This window comes from Plasmodium falciparum (genome assembly GCF_000002765.6).
Source record: "Plasmodium falciparum 3D7 genome assembly, chromosome: 10".
NCBI classification, from domain to species: domain Eukaryota; phylum Apicomplexa; class Aconoidasida; order Haemosporida; family Plasmodiidae; genus Plasmodium; species Plasmodium falciparum.
This window is the reverse complement of record NC_037281.1, coordinates 872,018-895,000: the sequence shown is the minus strand read 5'-3', so window position 1 is coordinate 895,000 and position 22,983 is coordinate 872,018. Positions and strand designations below refer to the sequence as shown.

Below are 22,983 nucleotides of genomic sequence, written 5' to 3'. Positions count from 1 at the left end.
TTTCTTCTTTGTTTTAACGTTTAAATTTCAGAATAAAATATTTATATATGTTTATATATGTGACAATTAAATGTGTAAAAAAAAAAAAAAAATAAAAATAAAATAAAATAAAAAAAAAAAAGTTGTAAATAATGATAAAGGCATTATACAAAAGTATTGTAAATTTTTTATTGTCATCCTTTTTTGAAAACATTGAAGAAAAACAATTACAAACATCATTAATACGAGGAAAAGTTCATTTGCAAAATGTAAAAATAAAAAAATTTTTTTGTGATTTTATATATTTACCTTATACTATCAAATATGGTTATATTCGTTCCTTGGACTTACAAGTAAGCATGACTATAACTAACGAGTTATTCATATGAAAGATGCAAAATTATGAGGATCACATAATTTGATTTTTTATAAATAAAAGTAAATATATATATATATATATATATTTACATATATATATATTTTTTTTTTTTTTTTTTTTTTTTTTTTTTAGATACCACTCTTGTATTTGTTTCAAAAAGCTTCTTTAAAAGTAAGCGACGTTGTAATAGTTTTGAAGGAAAAACATTTCAGCGAATATAACATAGAAGAAGAAATAAATGGAATAAAAGGAGGGAAAAAGAATAATTTAAAACTTGAAGATTATAATTATAATAGTAATGATGTGAATCAGAAAATTAATAAAGGCTTAAATTATTTATTTTATGAATTATATAATAATATGTCTATTGATATTGAAAATGTAGAAATTATATTAGAAAGTTCTGAAAAGACTACTAATGTTATTGGATTGTTTGTAAAAAAAATAAGTAGTGTTAAAACTCATAATTGTACAAATAAAATAATAAAAGATTTTTCTTTTGTGGATGCTATTTTTTATATGAATGATGAAAAAGCGAAATATGCAATTAATAAAATTATAAAAAAAGAAGAAAAGAAAAAGAAAAATAAAAGAAATATTAATGAAGAAGATATATATAATAAAATTAAATATATTTGTAATAATTTACATAAAAAAAAATATATAATTTCAGAAATACCATCCATTGTTTTAAGTACAAGTATGTATGTTAGTAATAGTACTGATTATTATTATCATAATTCAAAATTTCTTTTTAAAAAAAATAGCTATTTTAATATTACATGTACACATTGTGATAAATATCTTTTTCAATGTAAAGAAGTGAAAAAAGATAAATCGATATTTCAAAATATATTCATAAAGAAAGAAAAAATTCAACAAAGAAATAAACAGCTCTATAGTGAAATTAATTGTAAATGTATGAAAAATAATAAAAATATTTTCCAGAAAGATCAAAATACAAATTGTACGTATAATTCAGATCATGTACCTGAGAACTCTCTTAAGGGTACTAATGAAATGAATAAAAATATTCCCCCTGATCTTGACAGTATAAATGTGGGACACCCCAAGATTGATGATGATAATGAAAAAAATAACCATGAAAATAATAGTCATAATGATAATCATAATAATAGTCATAATGATAATCATAATAATAGTCATAATGATAATCATAATAATAGTCATAATGATAATCATAATGATAATCATAATAATAATCATAATGATAATCACAATCTTAAACATAAACGTAATTATAATCATCGTAATGGTGGTGTCGGACAAAATAATACTGGTGATAACAACCTTTTAAATAATACATTTAATAAACATAACGAAGAAAGAACCGTACAAGAGAAAGATGAAAAAAAAAGTGAAGATTGCATTGATTGTAATTGTAAAAAAAATATTAGTGAAGATCTTGATAATTGTTTATATTGTAGGATTAATAATAAAAATCAATCGTATATTGAAAAATTTCATATGTTAGAAGAAAATATAAATTTAAAAGAAAATGAATATATGACCTTTGAATTGAATGTAGATAAAATAGATTTAATATTATCATTCAAACAATTCTATTATATCTTAGATATTGTAAATTATTATTTTATATATAGTTGTCTTGTTAATGGTTTGTGTATAGAAGAATGGTTAAATATCCCAGAAATTAATGATATATTAATTTATAAAAGAGAATTAATAAAAAAAAAGAAAAAAGAAAAATTTGATAAAGATTTTATAGATAAATTTGAATATACACATAGCTTTCAAATTATTTCAAATATAAAAAAACATGTCGAAGAATATTCTTTAGACAATAATAAAAGGAAAAAAAGTATAAGAGGAACAGGCGAAGATTTATCAACACTTCTGAATAGTAATCATAACAATGAATATAATTATAAAAATGAACATAATCGTCACAATGAACATAATCATCACAATGAACATGATAATAATAATAATAAGGTGACAAAATCACAATCCGCGTCGTCTCATTTGTCAAACGTATCAACATGGAATAAACCTTTTTTTGTATATAATAAAAAAATTTCAGTAAATTGTTCATTTAACATTTTAATTAAAAAATTAAATTTTTGTTTATGTAGTGGGGATAAAATAAATAAAATCATACAAATTAATACGGATGATTTTAATTTTAATGTTAAATCTTATATTAATGCTGATTTTGCATATTCCTTATTGTTAAAAGATATTAGTGTTTTCTTTATACATAAAGATAAAAAATATCCTTTGTTTGAATTATTTAATGTTAATGAACATAATAAAAAAGAAGATAAGAAAAAAGAGAATATGAAAGTAAATAAAAGAAAAAGTAAAACTTATATATTCAATACACACTTATGTAATGATGCGATGACTTCTTTTAAAAGCGTTTCATCTATAAAAAATGTTCCAGGTAATATGAATAATATTACAGATAATATGAAAAATGATAATTATAATAATATATATAAGAATAATGAAAAAAATGTGGAAAATGGAAAGAAATGTAGTAAATATGTTGAGTCTAGAAATTTAGTGGAAATAAATAATAGACATAATGAATATTCAAAAGAAAAGAAAAATATAACAAATATAAAGAATGACAATATTAATAATAATGAAAATAATAATTATGATAATAATATTAATAATAAAGAAGAATATGCAATATCATTATTAACATTTACTAAATATGAAACTACACAAGCTAAAACATTTATAAAATTTAATAAAAATATTCTTATAACATTAAGTGTTAAAGAAATTTATAATATTTTAAATATGAACTGTGATTATAAACCAGTCGATTTAGAAAAAAAATTGAAATCTTATAAAATTTTATTTTATTATTATCTTCTAGGAAAAAAATATTGTAAAGAATTATATATGGCATCAGATAAAAATTTTGAGGATATGAATATACATTTTATGCATAATATTTATTTTAATATAATAATTAATAAAAAATATAATTTATTATTTAAAATGAAAAAGGGACTTGTAAATTCTTTCTTCTTTACAAAAATGTATTTACATTGTGATTTGAAGAAACTAACTATGATAACAGACCATAATGATATGCAACAAAATATGGATAACAAATTAGTTGATCAATATACTGAACAAATGAAAGAAAACTCTTCATATCAGAATAGTCAAAGTTGTAGTAATACAAGTAGTGTGGGCTTTACAAATGAGGACCCAACGAAAAGAAGAAATAAAGAAAAAAATAATCTAAATATAAATATAAATTTAAATTTAAGTACGAATGACGATGTAATAATTAATAAAAATGAAGAAAAAGAAAATGAAAATAAAGAAAGTAATAGGACAGAGCATATAAAACGTGATAATTCTATACATTCGAATGATAATTGTAGTATAGGTACTCATAGTGAGCTTTTTAAAAATTCGGAATATAATTCTATGATTAATAATAATAATAATAATAACTCTTTTATAAATAATGATAATACAAGTATTGATAATAAGGTGTCAATGCAATGTAGAAAGTATTATCAGGAGTTTTTAAAAATGAATAATTTAGAAGATATTAAAACAATTAGAAAAATAGAAAAAAGGGCAAACCAAAATAACACAAGCAATAATAATACTATAAATAATATACACAATATAAATAATGTACACAATGTAAATAATATACACAATGTAAATAATATACACAATGTAAATAATATACACAATGTAAATAATATACACAATGTAAATAATATACACAATGTAAATAATGTACACAATATAAATAATAATTATTATGATCATATTTATAGTCATAACAATATCCATATTAATAATCATGCGATTATCCACAATAACAGCCATTATAATAATAAAAAAACAAACATTATTCTGAACAACAACAAATATGATGAATATAATGATAAACACAGTTTTCATAGCGAAAATACAAATTCTTATAGTAATTCAAATAAGGATGATTATTTAAATGAAGATTTAAATTTATATAAAGATCATATGTATATACAAAATTGTATAACGGAAAAAGAAGATAATATAATTACTACAATTTATCAGAAAAGAACAAATTTTGAACTTTCTCTTTTTATTCTTAAAAATAAAAATAATGAAAAGATACAAAATATATTATCTCATAAAAATAAAATAAATAAGAAATATATATTAAAACCATTAAAAATATATATTGATGAAATTACATATAATTTTAAAAATTCGAGTGATAAGAAAATAACCTTTTTTCATACTAATAATTATAAAAACTATCTAAATTTTACACTTGATGATAAAATTATATTCAAACTTATTTTCTTTTATTATCATTATAAAGATTATGTTGATCATATTTTTGAAAAGTTTGAAAGCAAAGATGAATCCAACTATTTAAATTTAAATACAATAGATGTACGTAGTTATAAAACTTTACAAATTTTATTAGATAATGCTGTTCATAATAAGAATGATCACTGGTTCAATGAACAGAAGGATGTTCATGATAAAGATGAGCAGAATAAAGGAACAATATATTATGAACAAAATGAACATGATATCAAAATTGATGATAATAATGAGGAGGAGAATAACGACCACACAGATAATAATAATAAAAACAATAATAATAATAATAATAACAATAATAATAAAAACAATAATAATAATAACAATAATAATAAAAACAATATGGTGGATGGTCAAATCGAATGTAATGAAAATGTTACAGAAAAAGAGATACCAAGTAATGTACCCAATTCAAATAACTTAACAAATGAAAGTTCAAATGATAATCATAATAAAACAACTATTGAACATAATAATAATTTTTGTGAAGAACAGAACAAAAATGATTTAATAAAAACATCCTTTAATATTACTCATTGTGAAGAAGAAAATGCAAATAAAAATAAATACACGGAGGAAGATAAAAAGGAAATAAAAGGAAATGATAAAAAAAATGTTGAAATGTGTAGAAAAGATACATTAGATTATGTAAAAGAAGATATAAATAAATATAAGATGTATATTAATGAAAATAATAATAAAAAAGAAGAAGAATATTCACATAATAATAATAATCATCATCATCATTACCATCATAATAATATGTTGAAAGATGATACATCAAATTATAACCATGTACAATATTTCCATGGAGAAAAAAAAGAAATAATATGTTTTATAAATAAAAGTAAAATACATTTTAATAATTATAAAAAAAGTAAAAGAATGATATCGATACATTTATCAGATGTCCTAATGTATTTATTTAGTGATAATAATATTACAAACTTTTTATTTAATTTAAAAAAAATTAATATATTAAATTGTTTATCTCATGAAGATAGTTATAATAGTTTCTTTTCATATATACAACATAAAAAATTTTCTACACATAAAATAAGTAAAAAAGGATCAAAATTAAGTGATAAAAGAAAGAGTTCAAATGTTAATGGAATTTATTTTTATAATAGTGTTTTTAAATTAATTCAAAACGGTACCTTTCTTTTAAAATATTCATCAAAGAATAATATTTCATGCTTATCTTCCATACATCTAAACCCAAATCATAATCATTATATAGAAAATAATAATTCAAAAGAAAAAAATTATTTTCTAAACAACAATAATAATAATAATAATAAAATGGAAATAGAAGAAACTACTGAATTTAGATATTTTAATACAAATAATTTTGAACAACTAAATAATACATCAGGAAATAAATCTATTGATGGATCCAACGTGAAAATTAATAATAGTCTTGATTTTGTTCATAAAAATTATTATAATAATTTGAATAATGACTATTTTAATTTTAATGTACCTCAGGATTCTAATAAACGAAAGGATGCCACAAGTTCTCCAAGTAATGTTAGTAATAAAAGTGGGGAAATCAAAAGTAGTCACAAGAAGGAACAAAGGAAAGATAATCATATGAATGAAAATATTAGAGGTAGTCATAGAAGTTATAGTACTCATCAAAGTTATAGAACCCATCAAAGTTATAAACGTCATGCTAATAATAGTAATATACGATGTAGTAGCAGCCCAAGCGAAAGAACACACATCTCCAAAAAAGATGAAATAAAATTCAATAAAGAAAACATTATGACATTGTTAAATGATTGTACAAATAATGAAGGAGAAAATCATCATGTTAAAATAACGAACAAACAAATCAAAAGAAGTAAAAGTAAAGAACAATTTGAAGATATAATAAATAGTAATACAAAAAAAACAAATGATATAGAACATATTTGGGATGAACAAAATAATCAAAACAATAAAGAAAATGATAATGTTGTAAATAGAGTTGAGAAAAAAAGTATTATTACGGAAAATTATATACCTTATAAAAGTTGTATAGAACAAATTGATGATATTGATTATAATAAAGAATCGTTACAACATGAAAAAAACATAGATGGAAAAACAAATATTATATATCATAATAATAATAATAATAATGATCATATAAATATGAATACTACTACTTGTATTCCTATAAATGAAAAGAACTTTGTTATACAAAGAAATAAAAAAATTTCTCATTACTATAATGCAAAAGAATATAATGATTCAAATAAAAGGAGAAGAAATAATTATATATTAACTGGAGAGGTAAATAATATAAAAGGTTATAATAAAGATGATATGCATTCATCACATGTTAATAATATGAATAATTCATTATGCTCATCAGCTTATCATAATATGAAATATGAAAAATATGTAGATATTGAGAAATATAGAAATGATGACGAATTTTATGAAGCTGAAGATGATGAAGATGAAGAAAATGATATAGATAATCAAGAAGAAGAATATATTGATATGAAAAAAAAAGAAAATGAAAATATTAGTAGTATTGAATTTCATATGATTAATAGTGAATTTATTGTAGATTATTTATATTTTATATATTTATTTAAATGGATTAATAAATTATATAGAAAATATGAAAAAATTAAACAATTGTCAGATTTTGCATATTCAAATAATAATAGTACAGATGATGAAGAAAGTAATATAAATGTATCAAAATGTAATTATATTCTTTTCTTACAAAATAATAAAATTTATGTACCAATATATAATTATTCAATATCACAATATAAGTATTATAATAGTTTAAAGGGAACCTCTTATGTATCCTTATTACCTGTATTAGAGTTACATTTCTCATGTTCCTACAAATCTATGAACGGTAACACATAAAAAATGTTAAAACGGGTTATACATATGTATGTACATAAAGGTGTAAAAATGTATAAATATAAAAATGTATATATTTTTATATATATATGTTTATATATATATGTTTATATATATATTTTTTTATATATATTTTTTTATATATATGTTTATATATATATTTTTTTATATATATATGTTTATATATATATGTTTATATATATATGTTTATATATATATTTTTTTATATATATTTTTTTATATATATGTTTATATATATATTTTTTTATATATATATGTTTATATATATATGTGTACATTATATTGTATTATATTGCGCTACCTTTTTATGCTGTGATTATACTTTTAATTTATCCCTTTTTTTTTTGTTTATTTTCCTACCTTTATCTTAGAAAACGATGAAAATGTAAAGTCGATAAACGTGCGAAATTTGGGAAGCGCTCTTGTCATTCCAAGTATTAACATTTACAAACATAAAAAAAACAAGAAAAGCAATATATGTGTAATAACGTTTAATAGGAAGGATAAGAATAATGAAAGTATCATTAACGATTTAAGATTTCAAATAAATATGAGAAGAAATTATAATTATGAAATTATAGAAAATGAAGATGATAATAGTAGTAGTTGTAATAATATGGAGATTCCATATTATGAACCTAAATATACATCATTAAATACATATTGCACGGTTATATCTAAAGAGCAGATGTATTCAGAAAAGAACAAGAATAAAAATAATAATATTAACAACAATAATAATGATAATAATATAATTATGTATGATAATAATATGTATAATTATCATGGTTACCATACTAAAACAGGATCATATCCAAAAAAGATTATTAGTTTCCATTGTGATCCTATAATTTTAAATTTTTCAAAAGATATATTAAAAAATGTACTTATATTTTATAATACATTTTGTTATTTTATAAATAATTGTAGTAAAAACGATGATACAGGTAATGATAGTAATATGATTAGAGATATGTTATATTATTTATACAACCAAAGTAGTGATATATTATTTGAATATTTTCTTGATGATATACGTTTAAATTGTTATGATGGTAATATTAATCGAAATGTACCATTGATAGTAGTTAGTTTGTTTAATTTAAAATTCTTTTTACAAAAGGATATAATAAGTATATATAATTTTTTGAATTTTTATTTAAATATAGATATATATGATAGTTATAAAATATTATATGATACGTTATTAGAAAAGATGGAAATATATTTAACTTTTGAAAATAATAGAAATAAATTGAATATATTAAATTTAACATTAGAAACATCTTATATTAATATTTTATATACAAATAAAAGTAAAAATATATTAATAAATTTCCTTGAGCCAATATTAAATAAAAATTTTTATTATTTCAGTTCATCATATTATAATAATTTGGATATTACAAAAAATAAAAGAAGAAAACGAAGTATTTATCATCATCATAATCATAATTATCATCATGAATGTTATGAAAATAATATTTTAATTAAAAATACAAAAGGAAAATCATTAGTTACACATATAACATCTAAAATATTTAATTATACAGGTTTATCAATAAATGTAAGATTTAAACAATCATTACGAAATAAAATACAAAACAATAGTTTAAATAATAAGAATAAAAATAAATATTTATTTTATGAATTACAAAATAATGAGCATGGGGCATTATTAAATGATGAAAATGGAGAAGTGTGTGAAGTCGTAGTTATTATAAAAATATTTAATTATATATTTGAAATAATAGATATAGAAAGAAATAAAAATACATGTGATATTAGATTTTTACCTATAATATATGAATTAAAAAAATTTAATGAAAAAAAAAAAATTACTATTAAAAAGTATGATATAAATTATGATATATATAATGAATATTCATTAAAAAATAAAGTATTTAAAACATTTATTAAATTATATATACAAACAAATATTGATGAAAAGGGAATAGTCTCAATATATTTCTCATCAAATCTATTTATTAATAATTCAACAAATAGTGATTTTGTTTTATTGTTTCACCCTGTACTTTATTATTTTATGTTATTTAATGAACAGTCCACAAATAGTAACACTAACAATAATATAAACAACAACAATAAAAATGAGGATAACATGGTCGATAATAATGAAAATAATGATAAAAATAATGATAAAAATAATGATAAAAATAATAATGAAAATAAGGATTGTGATAGTGTCCATAATATTAATAATGTGGAAAGCGATTCACCAGTAAATATAAACTTTTTCAAAAATGATAATTATAATAATAATTACCATAATAATTACCATAATAATTACCATAATAATAATGACAAAGGTGCAAATATAACTATTATTAATTCCAATGAAAGGTATTTTTTACCTCTTATTTCTTTTATACCTATTATTATTTTATATGATTATTTAAAGAAAAAAAATGAAATCGAAGAAAATAATTACCCTGACAAGTATCCAATGAATTCTAAGAATTCTTATGTAACACCTGTCTCAATGGTATGTGATTTAAAAGGAAGCTTCAGTGCAGATATAAAAAAAAATAATTTCATAAAACGATTTAATTCGTTAAATTATAATATGAATATTCATAATGGTGAAGAGGAAGAAATATCTAAGCAGAATGAAGCCAATGATATGTTAAATTATACCCACGTGGATAATAGTAACAACGAAACATCTTGCAGAAATAATAATGAAGATAAAATATTAAGTTATAAGAAAAGAATTACTTATGATTATTCTTCGATTAATTCTTTAAAAAAATTGTCATACAATAACTTAACACGTGCTAGCTGTTATGTTAACTCCAGAAGTAGCGAAATGAACCTTTGTAATATAATATCGAATAAAGGAGATAAAAGAAATTTTATGAACAATGAAAAAATAATAGAATCTCTTAATTTGAATGCTTTAAGAGAAATTAATAAAATAAGAACTAATAGAATATTAAAAAGATTAGAAAAATATGTAAATGAAAAAAGTAATAGTAAGAATATGAAAAATATTAATTATATTTATATTATTAAAAAAGAATTTTATGATTTCTATATTCATAAAAATGAAAATAATAATAAATGTTATTTTGAAATGTTTAATTTTTTAATAAAAAATGGAGCCAAAAAAGTTTTAAATAATTCAAGTATAAAAGAAATTATCTGTAGACATTCCTTTGATTTTTTAAAATATAATTTATATGCACAAACATTAAAATTAAAAACTTTAAAAATTATATGTTATGATAAGTATAGTAGATATTTAAGGGAGAAGAAAAAGGAAATGGAAGAAGCTAAAACGTATAATAATAATAATAATAAAAATAACATCAACAATAATAATAACAACAATGATAATAACAACAATAATAATAACAACAACAATAATAATAACAATAATAATAATAATATGAAGAAAAAGCAAATTGGTGATATATATATGAAAAATTATAAAGAAGAAAAAAATGATATAAAGGAAGAACAAGAAAAACATGATAATAGTAGTAGTATTGTGGTGTTAAATAAATTTCATGATTATTATGATAAAAGAGATAAGTATTATTTTGAAAACAACCACAGGAATGACCATTACACAAGTGACTTAAATAATGATGATAATAATAAATATAATATTTATGATAATAATAAATATAGTATTTATGATAATAATAAATATCATATTTATGATAATAATGAAAGTAACAATAAAAAGGATGATTTTTATTATAGCATACCTACTAATCTCGATATTTCACTTAAATGTATAAATCGAAATGAAAGACACATCAACAGTCTTCTATTTAATCATAGTAAGAGGAAATCTACATTAAGCAACATACTAATAAAACATGATATGATTAAAAATAGTGTATCTAAACATATCCTGAATAATGATTATGCATATGAATATGATAAAAAGGAAGAAATAGAATATAACTATAATAATAAGGATAATTGTGAAAAAAATATATATGTGCTTGATGTAAAAAATAAAAAACAAAATAATAATAATAATATGAACGATGATGATGATGATAATAATAATATGAACGATGATGATGATGATAATAATAATATGAACGATGATGATGATGATAATAATAATATGAACGATGATGATAATAATAATGATAATAATAATGATAAGAAGAAGCATCATATTATCCATTATAATAATAATAATATTATAAAAAAGAAAAGAAGGAAATTTATATTTACTGCAAAGAAACAAAGTAGTTATAGTAATACAATTATATGTGAACAAAAGAATATAGATGTGAATAAAATATATTCGTTTGGTATATATATTGATTATATATTTGAAATCCATAACTTTATGCATGAAGAAATGAAAATTGGTTATTGTCAGAAATATTATATAAACAGTATACCTAAAAAGATTAAAAGAATTAAACGAGAAGAGATATCACCTAAATCAATAAAATATTTAGATACGATACCGAAATATATTAAATTATTTTATGTATTAAATAATGATAATTATATATTTAATTTTTTTTCTAAAAAAATTCAATTATATAAATATGCTAATACACCAGATAAAATTCATCAAATAAAAATGTATATAGAATATATTAATGATGAAAATAAAAATATAATATATAAGAAAAGAAAATATAAATTAAATTCTTTATTTAAAAGAAAATCAAAAAATAAAAGGAAATATAAATATCTAGAATCAAAAGATTATGATAAATTATGTAAAGAAGTACCTAAGTTTTTTTATCTTAATATTACATTTCGAAAGAAAACAGATCATTCAAATAATACATATTATAATGAAAATAATTTTAAACATGTAATAGACAGTAATGTTTTGCAATTATTAATTTATCCATCTTTCTTTTTTCAAAATAATCTAGATAACGATTTAATAATTAAATCCAATGGAAATTTACAAAAAATTAAAAAAAAATCAATAATGTTTTTTGGTGATGTTGATAATAGTAAAGTTATATTACAAATAGTATATAATAATCAAATATTCCTTTCTAAAAAAATAAAAATAAATCAAGTATGTTTAAATAAAAAAATCATCTTAACAAGTAAAAATAAAAAAGAAAATATTTTCTTATCTATGAATATTACATTAAATGGTAATATCTATAATACAAAAACAATTACTATTAATAATAGATATACAATTATTAATAATACCAATCGAACTTTATATGTGCAAGAAGTTAATAAAGATTTCAAAATTATTAAAAAAAAGGAAAAAAAATATATGACGTATTCATTTTCTTTAGAAAATTTACAAAATCAAAATAATCATTCAAATGATGAAAATATGGAAAAATTATATATACCTAGTAGTAATGATCTTACTAATATAAAACGTAATTATAATCAAAAAGAAAAAAATGAAAAAAATGAAAAAAAAGAAAAAAATGAAAATTTAAACAAAATTACAATCAATAAACGATCAGATTTAACGTATGAGCACGAAAATGATGAAACAAAAATTATGGATACTTGTGAAATTTCTGATAAGAAATATACGGAAAAAGGTATGACAAAAATATGTGAATTTAATAAAAAGCATATAAAATATAATAAACATAAAAAATATAACGACAAGAAATATAATCAAAAGGAAAACAATAATAATAATAATAATACTACGAGTAGTAATAATAGTAATAGTAATAGTAATAGTAGTAACAACAGACCTAATATTATTTCAATAAAACCATATGAATCTTTTTATTATCATCCTATTAACACAAATAAATGCTTCCTAACTTTTTCTTATACAAATATTATGGAATGTAAAAATGATAAGAATTTTTATAGAAGAAGAGGTAGCTATGAATTTACACATACACAAAATGAAATCACAAACTTATTCAATAATTATTTAAAAAAAAAAATTATGAAATCTCAAAATATATCTATAATAAATGATAAAGAAGAAAACATAAATAATAATGTACATAAAAATCAAGAATTCTATAATTTATTTTATACTAGTCCTATAGAAATCGAAAAGGTAGGTAATTACAAAATTTTTCACAAGACAGTACATAAAATTGATGTTACGTACAATAATGAAAAAGACGCAACCGACGATCAACCTACATATGAGGATGATATTATTCAAAAGGAAATAAAACAACAAGAAAAAGAAATTGAAGAAGAAATAAAAAGAGAAATAGAAGAACTAGAAGAACATCGTGAAAAGGAAACTATTATTGTATTTTCAAATTTGAAAGATTCATATGAAAAAGAAATGCAAAAAAAAAAAAAAGATCGACATAAGAAAAATAACTTTCTTAATATAAACTCTGATCATATTAATGATAAGAACATTATTAATTCTTATAAAAATGAACAAACCACTGAAATGATATATATACAACACGACTATACAGATAATATACCTGCTGACGATGAGAAAAAAAGTTCGCATAATGAAACTATACTTATAGATGATTTAACATTATTTAATAAAAATAATAAACATAGTATTAATGAAAGGGAAAATAAAGAAAACATATTTAATGAAACGGTTTTGACAGTCGATAATAATGATACTGAACATATAAAAAGCGACTATGTAAATATAAAAGGCGATTGTATAAATATAAAAGGCGATTGTATAAATATAAAAGGCGATTATGTAAATATAAAAGATAATTGGGTAGATATAAAAGATAATTGTGTAAATATAAAAGATAATTGTGTAAATATAAAAGATAATTGTGTAAATATAAAAGGCAATTGTGTAAATACAAAGGAGGATTCTCATAATAATTATCAACAGAATGGTATGAATCTAAGACATGATTCGTTTTGTGAAAATTATGTTATAGATTTTAATGATGATGATTCTTGTATTCATTTTAAAAAAAATAAAAATGATATAAATACAGCAGATGATATAAATAATAATACGGTGATTATCCCTATTAAAAGTATAAAGCAACTAGAAGGAGAAGAAAATGTGCATAATATAGAAAATAAAAATAATAACAGCAATAATAATAATAATAATCTTTTATGTGAATTGAATAAAACGAGTGATAATAAAGAACGAATAAACACAAAACATATGTTTTTATATAAAGAAGAAAGTATTATTACAGAAATTAATATAGCATTAAATAGTAATACAAATATCGAAATAAATATATCTATAGAAAATAACCCAGATACTATTATATATAATAAAACAAACTATTATTTAATATTTTATCAAAGAAAAACAAATAAAAAAATAGTAAATTTGTTGAAACCTTTTGATAAAGAAATATTCGGATGGACTGATGTTTGTAAACCTAAAGTTATAAAATGCTTTTTAATTATTCAAAAAAATGATGTGTATGTATTTTCATGTAATTTAAATATAGTAAAAGAACATAATAATATTATATTAAATAATAATAGAAGAATTATTGTGTTAACCAAAATTGAAAATGGGAAACGAGTTTTTTGTTTAGAAGAAATGAATATCGAATTATTAGATTGTAATGAAAAATATGAACACAAAAAATCTCTAGCTCCATTTTTTTCCGCAAGTAAAGGTTTTAATAGATTTAGAGAAAAGAAAAAAAAGAAAATCAAAAAGAAATTACATAAAATAAGTTTATATAATAGTTTAATCAAATCATCACAAATGAGAAAGGAAAAGAATAAAAGTAAAAATAAAAAAAAAAATAAAAAACAAAAAAAAAATCAAATGAATCAAATGAATCAAACCAATCAAACCAATCATATGTTACAAAAAAACAAACAAACTAATGATAACTATTTAGTAAAATATAAAAATGAAAAATTTAATAAGAAATTACCATTACTTAGTAAAAAACGTTTTAATATTGCATATTTAAAAAAAAAAAGAAAACAAATCAAAAAAAAAAAAAATAATAAATATTTTCATTTAAGTTCCTTTTTCCTATTAAAAAGTATGGATTCATCAATCCATAAAGATGTTGAAAAGGAAAGGAAAAAACAAAAAGGAAAAAGCCAACAGGCAGAAAAATTATTCAAGGTAGAAAAAATTGTACACAATGAATCTTACAATGAATCGTATAATGAATCGTATAATGAATATCATAATGAATATCACAATGAATATCACAATGAATATCACAATGAATATCATAACGAAAATAATGGTAATATAAATTCAATTAAGTATAATAATATTATTAAAGAAGAAGAAAATGTGAAAAATAAAAATGCAACAAGTAATAATAATAGTAGTTTTAGTAAAAAAAATATTAAATTAAATAATGTATCTATAAAAAAAGATGATAAAAAAAAATCTACATCAAAATATAAAAGCTTGAATTCTAAAAAACATATTAATAAATTTTTTAATGACAATTATACATTTCGAAAAAAAAAGAAAAGAAAAAAAAGTAATAAAAAAAATTTATATGTGAATAAAAATAATGAAGAGACAGAAACAAGTGATTATTATATAGAACATAATGAAAACAAGAAAAATATCGAACTTTCTTCTCATGATAACAATTCTTTTGATAATGAGAAAAGGAAAACTAGTTTAGGCATGACAAAATCCAAAGGATATAACGATCTTTTTACTGTTAAGTTTAGAAAAAGTGTAAATGAAAATGATAAAATTGATGAATATAAAGAAAATAGTTTTGAAGACTCTAGTACATATAATGATTCATTTTTAAGCAGTTCTTCAAATAATGAGAATTATATTTCTAATAATAATAAGAAACACATGTTTCTTAATAGATATTATGATAATAAAGATGATAAGAAGAAATATAGAGAATATAATTTAATATATAATAAAGAAATGAAAGCTAAAAATAATTTAAAAAAACCTAAGAAGAAAATTAAAAGAAAACTTAGTGATTTTATATTTACAAAAATTAAAAAAAATCAAAAGAAATTTAAAGGACTTAGTAGAATATATCCAATGTTTTTAAAAAGTAATAAAAGTGATGAATTTAATGTTCTTATAAGAAATTATTTATCGGACAAAGATGATAGCACTAGTATAAGGAAAGAATATAAAATTATAAATGATAATTATATAAATAATAATGAAAATAATAATAATGAAAATATGAATTATGATTTAAAAACAAATACTTATAATAATATTCTTCATAATAATAATTATAGATTAGATAAAAAAAGTGTATTTGAAGAAAATAGAAAAATACCCATAAAATTTATAACAAATTTAAATGTAATGTTACGTGGAATAAAAATTAGTTTATTTGAGCACACCTGTGATTATGTTATATCTTTTGAAATCAATGAATTATTAGTTACAAAGGAATATATGGAATATATAGATTATTATAATGTAGACATAAAAATAAATAATATTTTATGTTATGCTGTATATAAATATTTAAGTGCATGTGCTGTATTATATACAAATAATGATAGCAACATAAAAAATAATCACTTACGTATGTTAATGAATGAATTAAAAATTAAAAGGAATTTATTTTTACAAAAAAAAAGAAGAAATGAAAATAAAAAGGAATATTCTGATGTTAATATTGACAAAAATAATGACAATATTAAAAATAATGACAATATTAAAAATAATGACCATATTAATGATAATGACCATATTAATGATAATGACCATATTAATGATAAGGACCATATTAATAATAAGGACCATATTAATAATAAGGACCATATTAATGATAATGAAAAAGAAATGTACTCATCAGGTTCATCCAGAACAAGTTATACAAATAAAAAGAAGGGATATAAATATAAAAACAATTATAAGAAAAAAAAAAAAAAAACTGAAAAAAATATTTATGATAATAAAAAAGCCAAAAAAAAAAAAAAAGAGAAAGTAGAGAAAAAGAAAAAGAACCTTTTTGTAAACAATGAATTTCTTATATGTAATTTTCAATATGTAAGGAAATGTGAAACATTATTTTTTAAATATTTCTTATTAAGTTTAAAACCTATTGTTATTAATGCAGATATTAATTCTATAACTATATTGTTCTATTTTTATAAAACGTTTTATAATTTTCATACCAAAAAAAATGAACAGGGTCAAGGAGTCCAAAATGGATTCAACACGGATAATTATGAAAAGGTGCACATGAGGGAAATAAATATGATGAAAGAACAACAACAACAACAAAAAAAAAAAAAAAAAGAAGAAGAAGAAGAAGAAGAAGAAGAAGAAGAAGAAGAAGAAGAAAAAAAAAAAAAAAACAAGGAAAATGTATTACAAAAAAAAAAAACCAAACAAGAAATGGAGAGACCTTTAAAAGATTATTATTATTATTATTATTCATCTATGAATATATTAAATGATCCAGATAATAATAAAAGATGTGATATACAAAAAAACCGTATGATCGAAAAAAATGATAGCTTTTTTATAAATGTAGATGAAAATAGAAAACAAAAAATACAAGATATAACTGGTGATCATATTATTGATAATAATATTTTAAGTCGAATGAAAAATATGGAATCATTTATTATACATGAAGAACAACAAAAAAATGATTTAACTTTAACATTACATAATAATATATATAATGTAGAAGGAGAATATTATAATATAAAAAAGAGTAATATGAATTATTATAATAATATAATTAACAATAAAAAGTCTTCTGTTCAAATAAAAAAAAAAACAACTCTTATCGAAAAAAATGATATTAATAATAAATATGTATATTTACAATATATAAGTATAGATAAAATAAATATTTTATTAAATTTCCAATCAGAATATAAAAAAGAATTAACAAATCATGTTAATGATTTATTTTATAAAGAACATATAAGTGCTTATAATAAATTAGGAGATATTTCTAATTGTAATATATATTTAAAAAGTTTATCCAATATACATATCTTTACAAATTATAATTTGTTAATAAATTTCCTACAAAATTTTTATTATAACCAAACTATAGTTAACCTATCAAACTTATTAATTTCTTTTAATATTATTGGAAGCCCTACATCTTTAATAGCGCATGTTAAAAATGCATTTAATGAATTCTTCTATATAATTAATGAAGACACACTATCCAAAAAAAACAGATATGATGATGACAAGGACATTAACGATTACACAACAAAATACAACAGAAAAAACAACAAAAAAAACAACAGAAAAAACAACAAAAAAAACAACAGAAAAAACAACAGAAAAAACAACAAAAATAATGATAATAACAATATTAATAGTATGTATGGTAGTCATTATAATAATAATTATATTTATTATAACGATTATTATTATAATAATAATTACATGTATCGTCGTAGTACTCTTAATTATCATTATTATGAACAAGGTTATGATAAATACAAATTGAATCGTATATATAATAATAACCCGAAATTAAGAAAAAATAATAAAGAAAGAAAAAATAATATACAACAAATTAATTATACAACCAAAAAAGAAGACAAACATAATTTCCTAAATTTAATAGATCAATCCAGGGAAAGCTCATTTTTAGATGAGAAAGATGATTCCTTAACCAATGATGATAAATATATTATGCATCTACTAAATGATTATAATTCTTCTTATCAAAATAATTTATTAAGTGAAGAAGAATCTTTTGTTAAAAGGAATTTCAGCTGGAACTTTTTTAAAAAACAACATACAAATAATAATAATAATAATTCGGATGATGACAATTATTTTAATGATTCATATAATAACATAAAACATGAAAGTTCGGGGAACTTAAATTATATGTACACAAAAAGTATTAAAAATAAAGATTTACATAAACTAGTAATTGATGATAATAACTCTTCTATGAATTCATTCCTTTTTAATAATAAAAAAAATGTTATCATATTAGATCAAGTTTCTAAAAAAAAGAAAAAGAAATTACAATATATCAAAAATTTTGAAGAACCACAAAAGGGACATATATATATGGATGATGACATGTATATAGATGTAGATGTAGATCTAAATTCTTATGCGGAAGGAAAAAATACTACAAAAGATACATCCAAATATCCACCACATTTTAAAATATCATATGATGAAGAAAAAAAAAAAAGGAAAAAGAAAAGGCTTTCAACCGGTAGTAATAATAATAGATACAAAAATGATGCGGAAATATTAGATATGAATCCAAACAAAAAAAACAAGAAAAAAAATAAAATGCTAAAAAATAATAATAATAATAATAATAATAATAAAAATAAAAAAAATAAAAGAAATAATAAAAGAAGTGGTTGTACTAAAATGTTCAGATTTTTTAAAAAAATAGGATTAAATATTATTTATATTTTTTCAAAAACTAAGAGAATATGTATTGGTATATATGTATTATTTATACAATTAATATTATCCTTATTATTTTCTATTACACTAATATTACAATCTTTAATAAATTTAGTAGAAAAGGTAAATATAAATAATGCAGATAATGTGTTTTTAATATTTAATAAAAAATATGAAAGAAAAAAAGTAGTGGTATTTAATAATATAGAGGAATATAATAAATTTAATATTACCAAATTATTTTATTATTATATTAGTATATATATGAATATAGTGAATTTCTTATATTATAATATGTTATATAAAATGAAGAAGAAAAAAAAAGATTTATCGGGAGAAGATAAAATTTTTATGAAGAAATTAAAAATCAATTTAAAAAATAAAAGAAAATTTTCTTTCTTTATTAATTTCTTTTTAAATATATTTAATATCATCAATATATTATTATTTGGACATATAGTTTTCTTACTTTTATGTTTATTAACAATGAATAATATTTTTCAAAAAATACTTACAGCATGTATTAAATTAGTATATTACCAAAGAAATAAAAATTATCTAGATTTTCTCAATAAAAACAGTTTTAATCATATGAATATTATAAGTTATATTAAAATTAATCAAGTTATAAGTAAATATGTACTATTAAAAGAACCCTTCAAATATTTCTTATCTCATCAAGATTTCTTGGATATTAAAGCACCTAAAAAAAGAAATTATTTTGTATATACCAAAGAGCTCTTCTTTTATATACAAGAAAATAAAATTGTATTCTTATTTAGAAAAAACGATATGAAAAAAATTGACATTATTATACATACTATAAATAATAGTTTCGCAATAAATAGTTACTATAAGAAAAAGGGTAGTAAGACAGCCAAAAAAAGTAGATCCAAAAATACCCCATCGAATTATACTCTTAATATGGGTAATTATATATATATATATATATATTTATATTTATATATTTATATATATGTATGTGTTTTTTTTATGGGTCTAATTTTTTTCTACCCACTCTGTAAACATGTATTTCATATAACTTTATATAATATTTCATACACATTGCATAATTTTTATTTTTTTAATATTTTTAGAACATGTGACAGGAGAAGAAAATAATAGCTTTACTTCATCTTTATATAACAAAACTAACGTATCGAATGATATATCAGAGGATAAAAATGTTATATGTTTTTTAAATCAAGAATTAGCTTTAACCAAAAGAAACGAAATTATACATATAAATAATAAAAACTATGATTATATTATTTCCATAAAAATAACAATCAAAAATAATATGAATGTTATGGAGAATATTTATTATAACCCCAAAAAATTTTTTAAGTGCTTGTCAAAAATACAAAAAAGCTTCAATAATATTTATTTACCTTTATGTAAAAATAATAATAATGAAACCAAAAATAATAAGGAAAAACATTTAAATAATAAAGGTGCAGATATATATAAAGCAGATATAAATGTAAAAAAAAGAAGAACTTTTTTTTCAGCAATTATTTGTTTCTTTAAAAGGTAATAATAAATATATAAATATATAAATAAATATATATAATATATATATATAATATATGTATGTATATATATTCTTTTTCTTTTTCTTTTTCTTTTTATTTATTTTTTATTTTTTAATTTTTTTTTTTAGCATTTTCATATTTTTGTACTTTTGTCTATGCCCATGGAAATTGTTAAAGTTAAAAAAGAAAAAATCAAATGACAATAAAAAAAAACAAATGGACGAAAAAGATAAAGAAAATGCAGTCCATAAAAATATACAACTAAAACATAAAAATAAAAAGGAAAAGACAACACCCAACAGTATTATTTTTAAATTAAACTTTGAAGATTTTCAATCAACTTTAAATATATTTGAATGTTTGTGTAGGATTATGAATAATAATTAAAGTAACCATTTTATTTATTTTAATTCATATTTATTATTTAAAAAGAAAAAAAAAAATATATATATATTGTTATATTAAAAAAAAAAAAAAAAAAAAGAATGAAAGAAAGAAAGAAAAATTAAAATAAAATAAAAAAAATATATATATGTATATATATATATATATATAATTAAAAGTATTAATTTTATGTGTATTCCTAATTAACAATTTTTTATATATTAGTATATAATTTTTTTAACACTTATCTTTTTTTTTTTTAATTATATATATATATACATTACATGTATCTACATTATTTTTTTAAAGCTAATTATATTATGTGTTACCTTCATTTATATATATATATATATTATTATTTTAATTATTGTTTTTTTTTTTTTTTTTTTTTTAATATATATATATATATATAACCATATTTATTATCGTGTGATTTTATACTTTTACGTTTTATTATATTTTTTTTTTTTAATAGTTCCAAGTTTCTTTTGAATTCTCCTTATAATTCCTTGATTGTGTTTAATATATATGAAATTTAATTTTTTTTTTTTTTTTTTTTATTCTTTTATGATTCCTCATTATTTTATTGTTCTTAATTATATATATATATTATATATATATATATATATATATATATACAAAAGTTTGACAACCAAAATTAATAGACCTTTTAATTACATCTACACATACATACATATATGTATGTATATATATATATATAAGAATAGAAATACTTATATATTTACACTTTAATTATTTTCCATTTTGTTAACTCTCCTCCCCCAAAAAAGGAAATGATGCATTAAAATATAAATTAAGAAGTTTGTGTAAGAATATATATATATATTAGTAATTACTACTTGTATATATTTATTTACATATAGGTTAATTTAGTATGTTTCAAATGAAAAATACATAATTAATACCAGGTGTGTATATATTAGAACGTATGTAAACACGTATGAAATATATACATCACGGATTTATATATATATATATATATATATATATATAATGATAATAATCACATATAATTTTATATGAAGAAAATAATGAAATAATAAAATGTAAATATTTGAAAGGATGATGGAAAATGTCATAAATAAATAAATATATATATATATATTTATATTTATATTTATATTTATTTGTGTGATTATATATTTTTCTTTTATAATACAAAAAAAAAAAAA

The 22,983-nt window shown here is 19.0% G+C and overlaps 1 protein-coding gene across 1 annotated transcript; it reads left to right on the top strand.

Annotated features, from left to right (window-relative positions):
• Positions 1 to 131: 131 nt before the first annotated feature.
• Positions 132 to 21,793, top strand: PF3D7_1021700 (conserved Plasmodium membrane protein, unknown function; the record flags this gene model as incomplete). Its single annotated transcript, XM_001347459.2, has 5 exons — positions 132 to 332; positions 491 to 7,574; positions 7,975 to 20,799; positions 20,969 to 21,404; positions 21,535 to 21,793. The coding sequence occupies 5 exons, from the start codon at positions 132 to 134 to the stop codon at positions 21,791 to 21,793; spliced, it is 20,805 nt and encodes a 6,934-aa protein (XP_001347495.2).
• Positions 21,794 to 22,983: the final 1,190 nt, after the last annotated feature.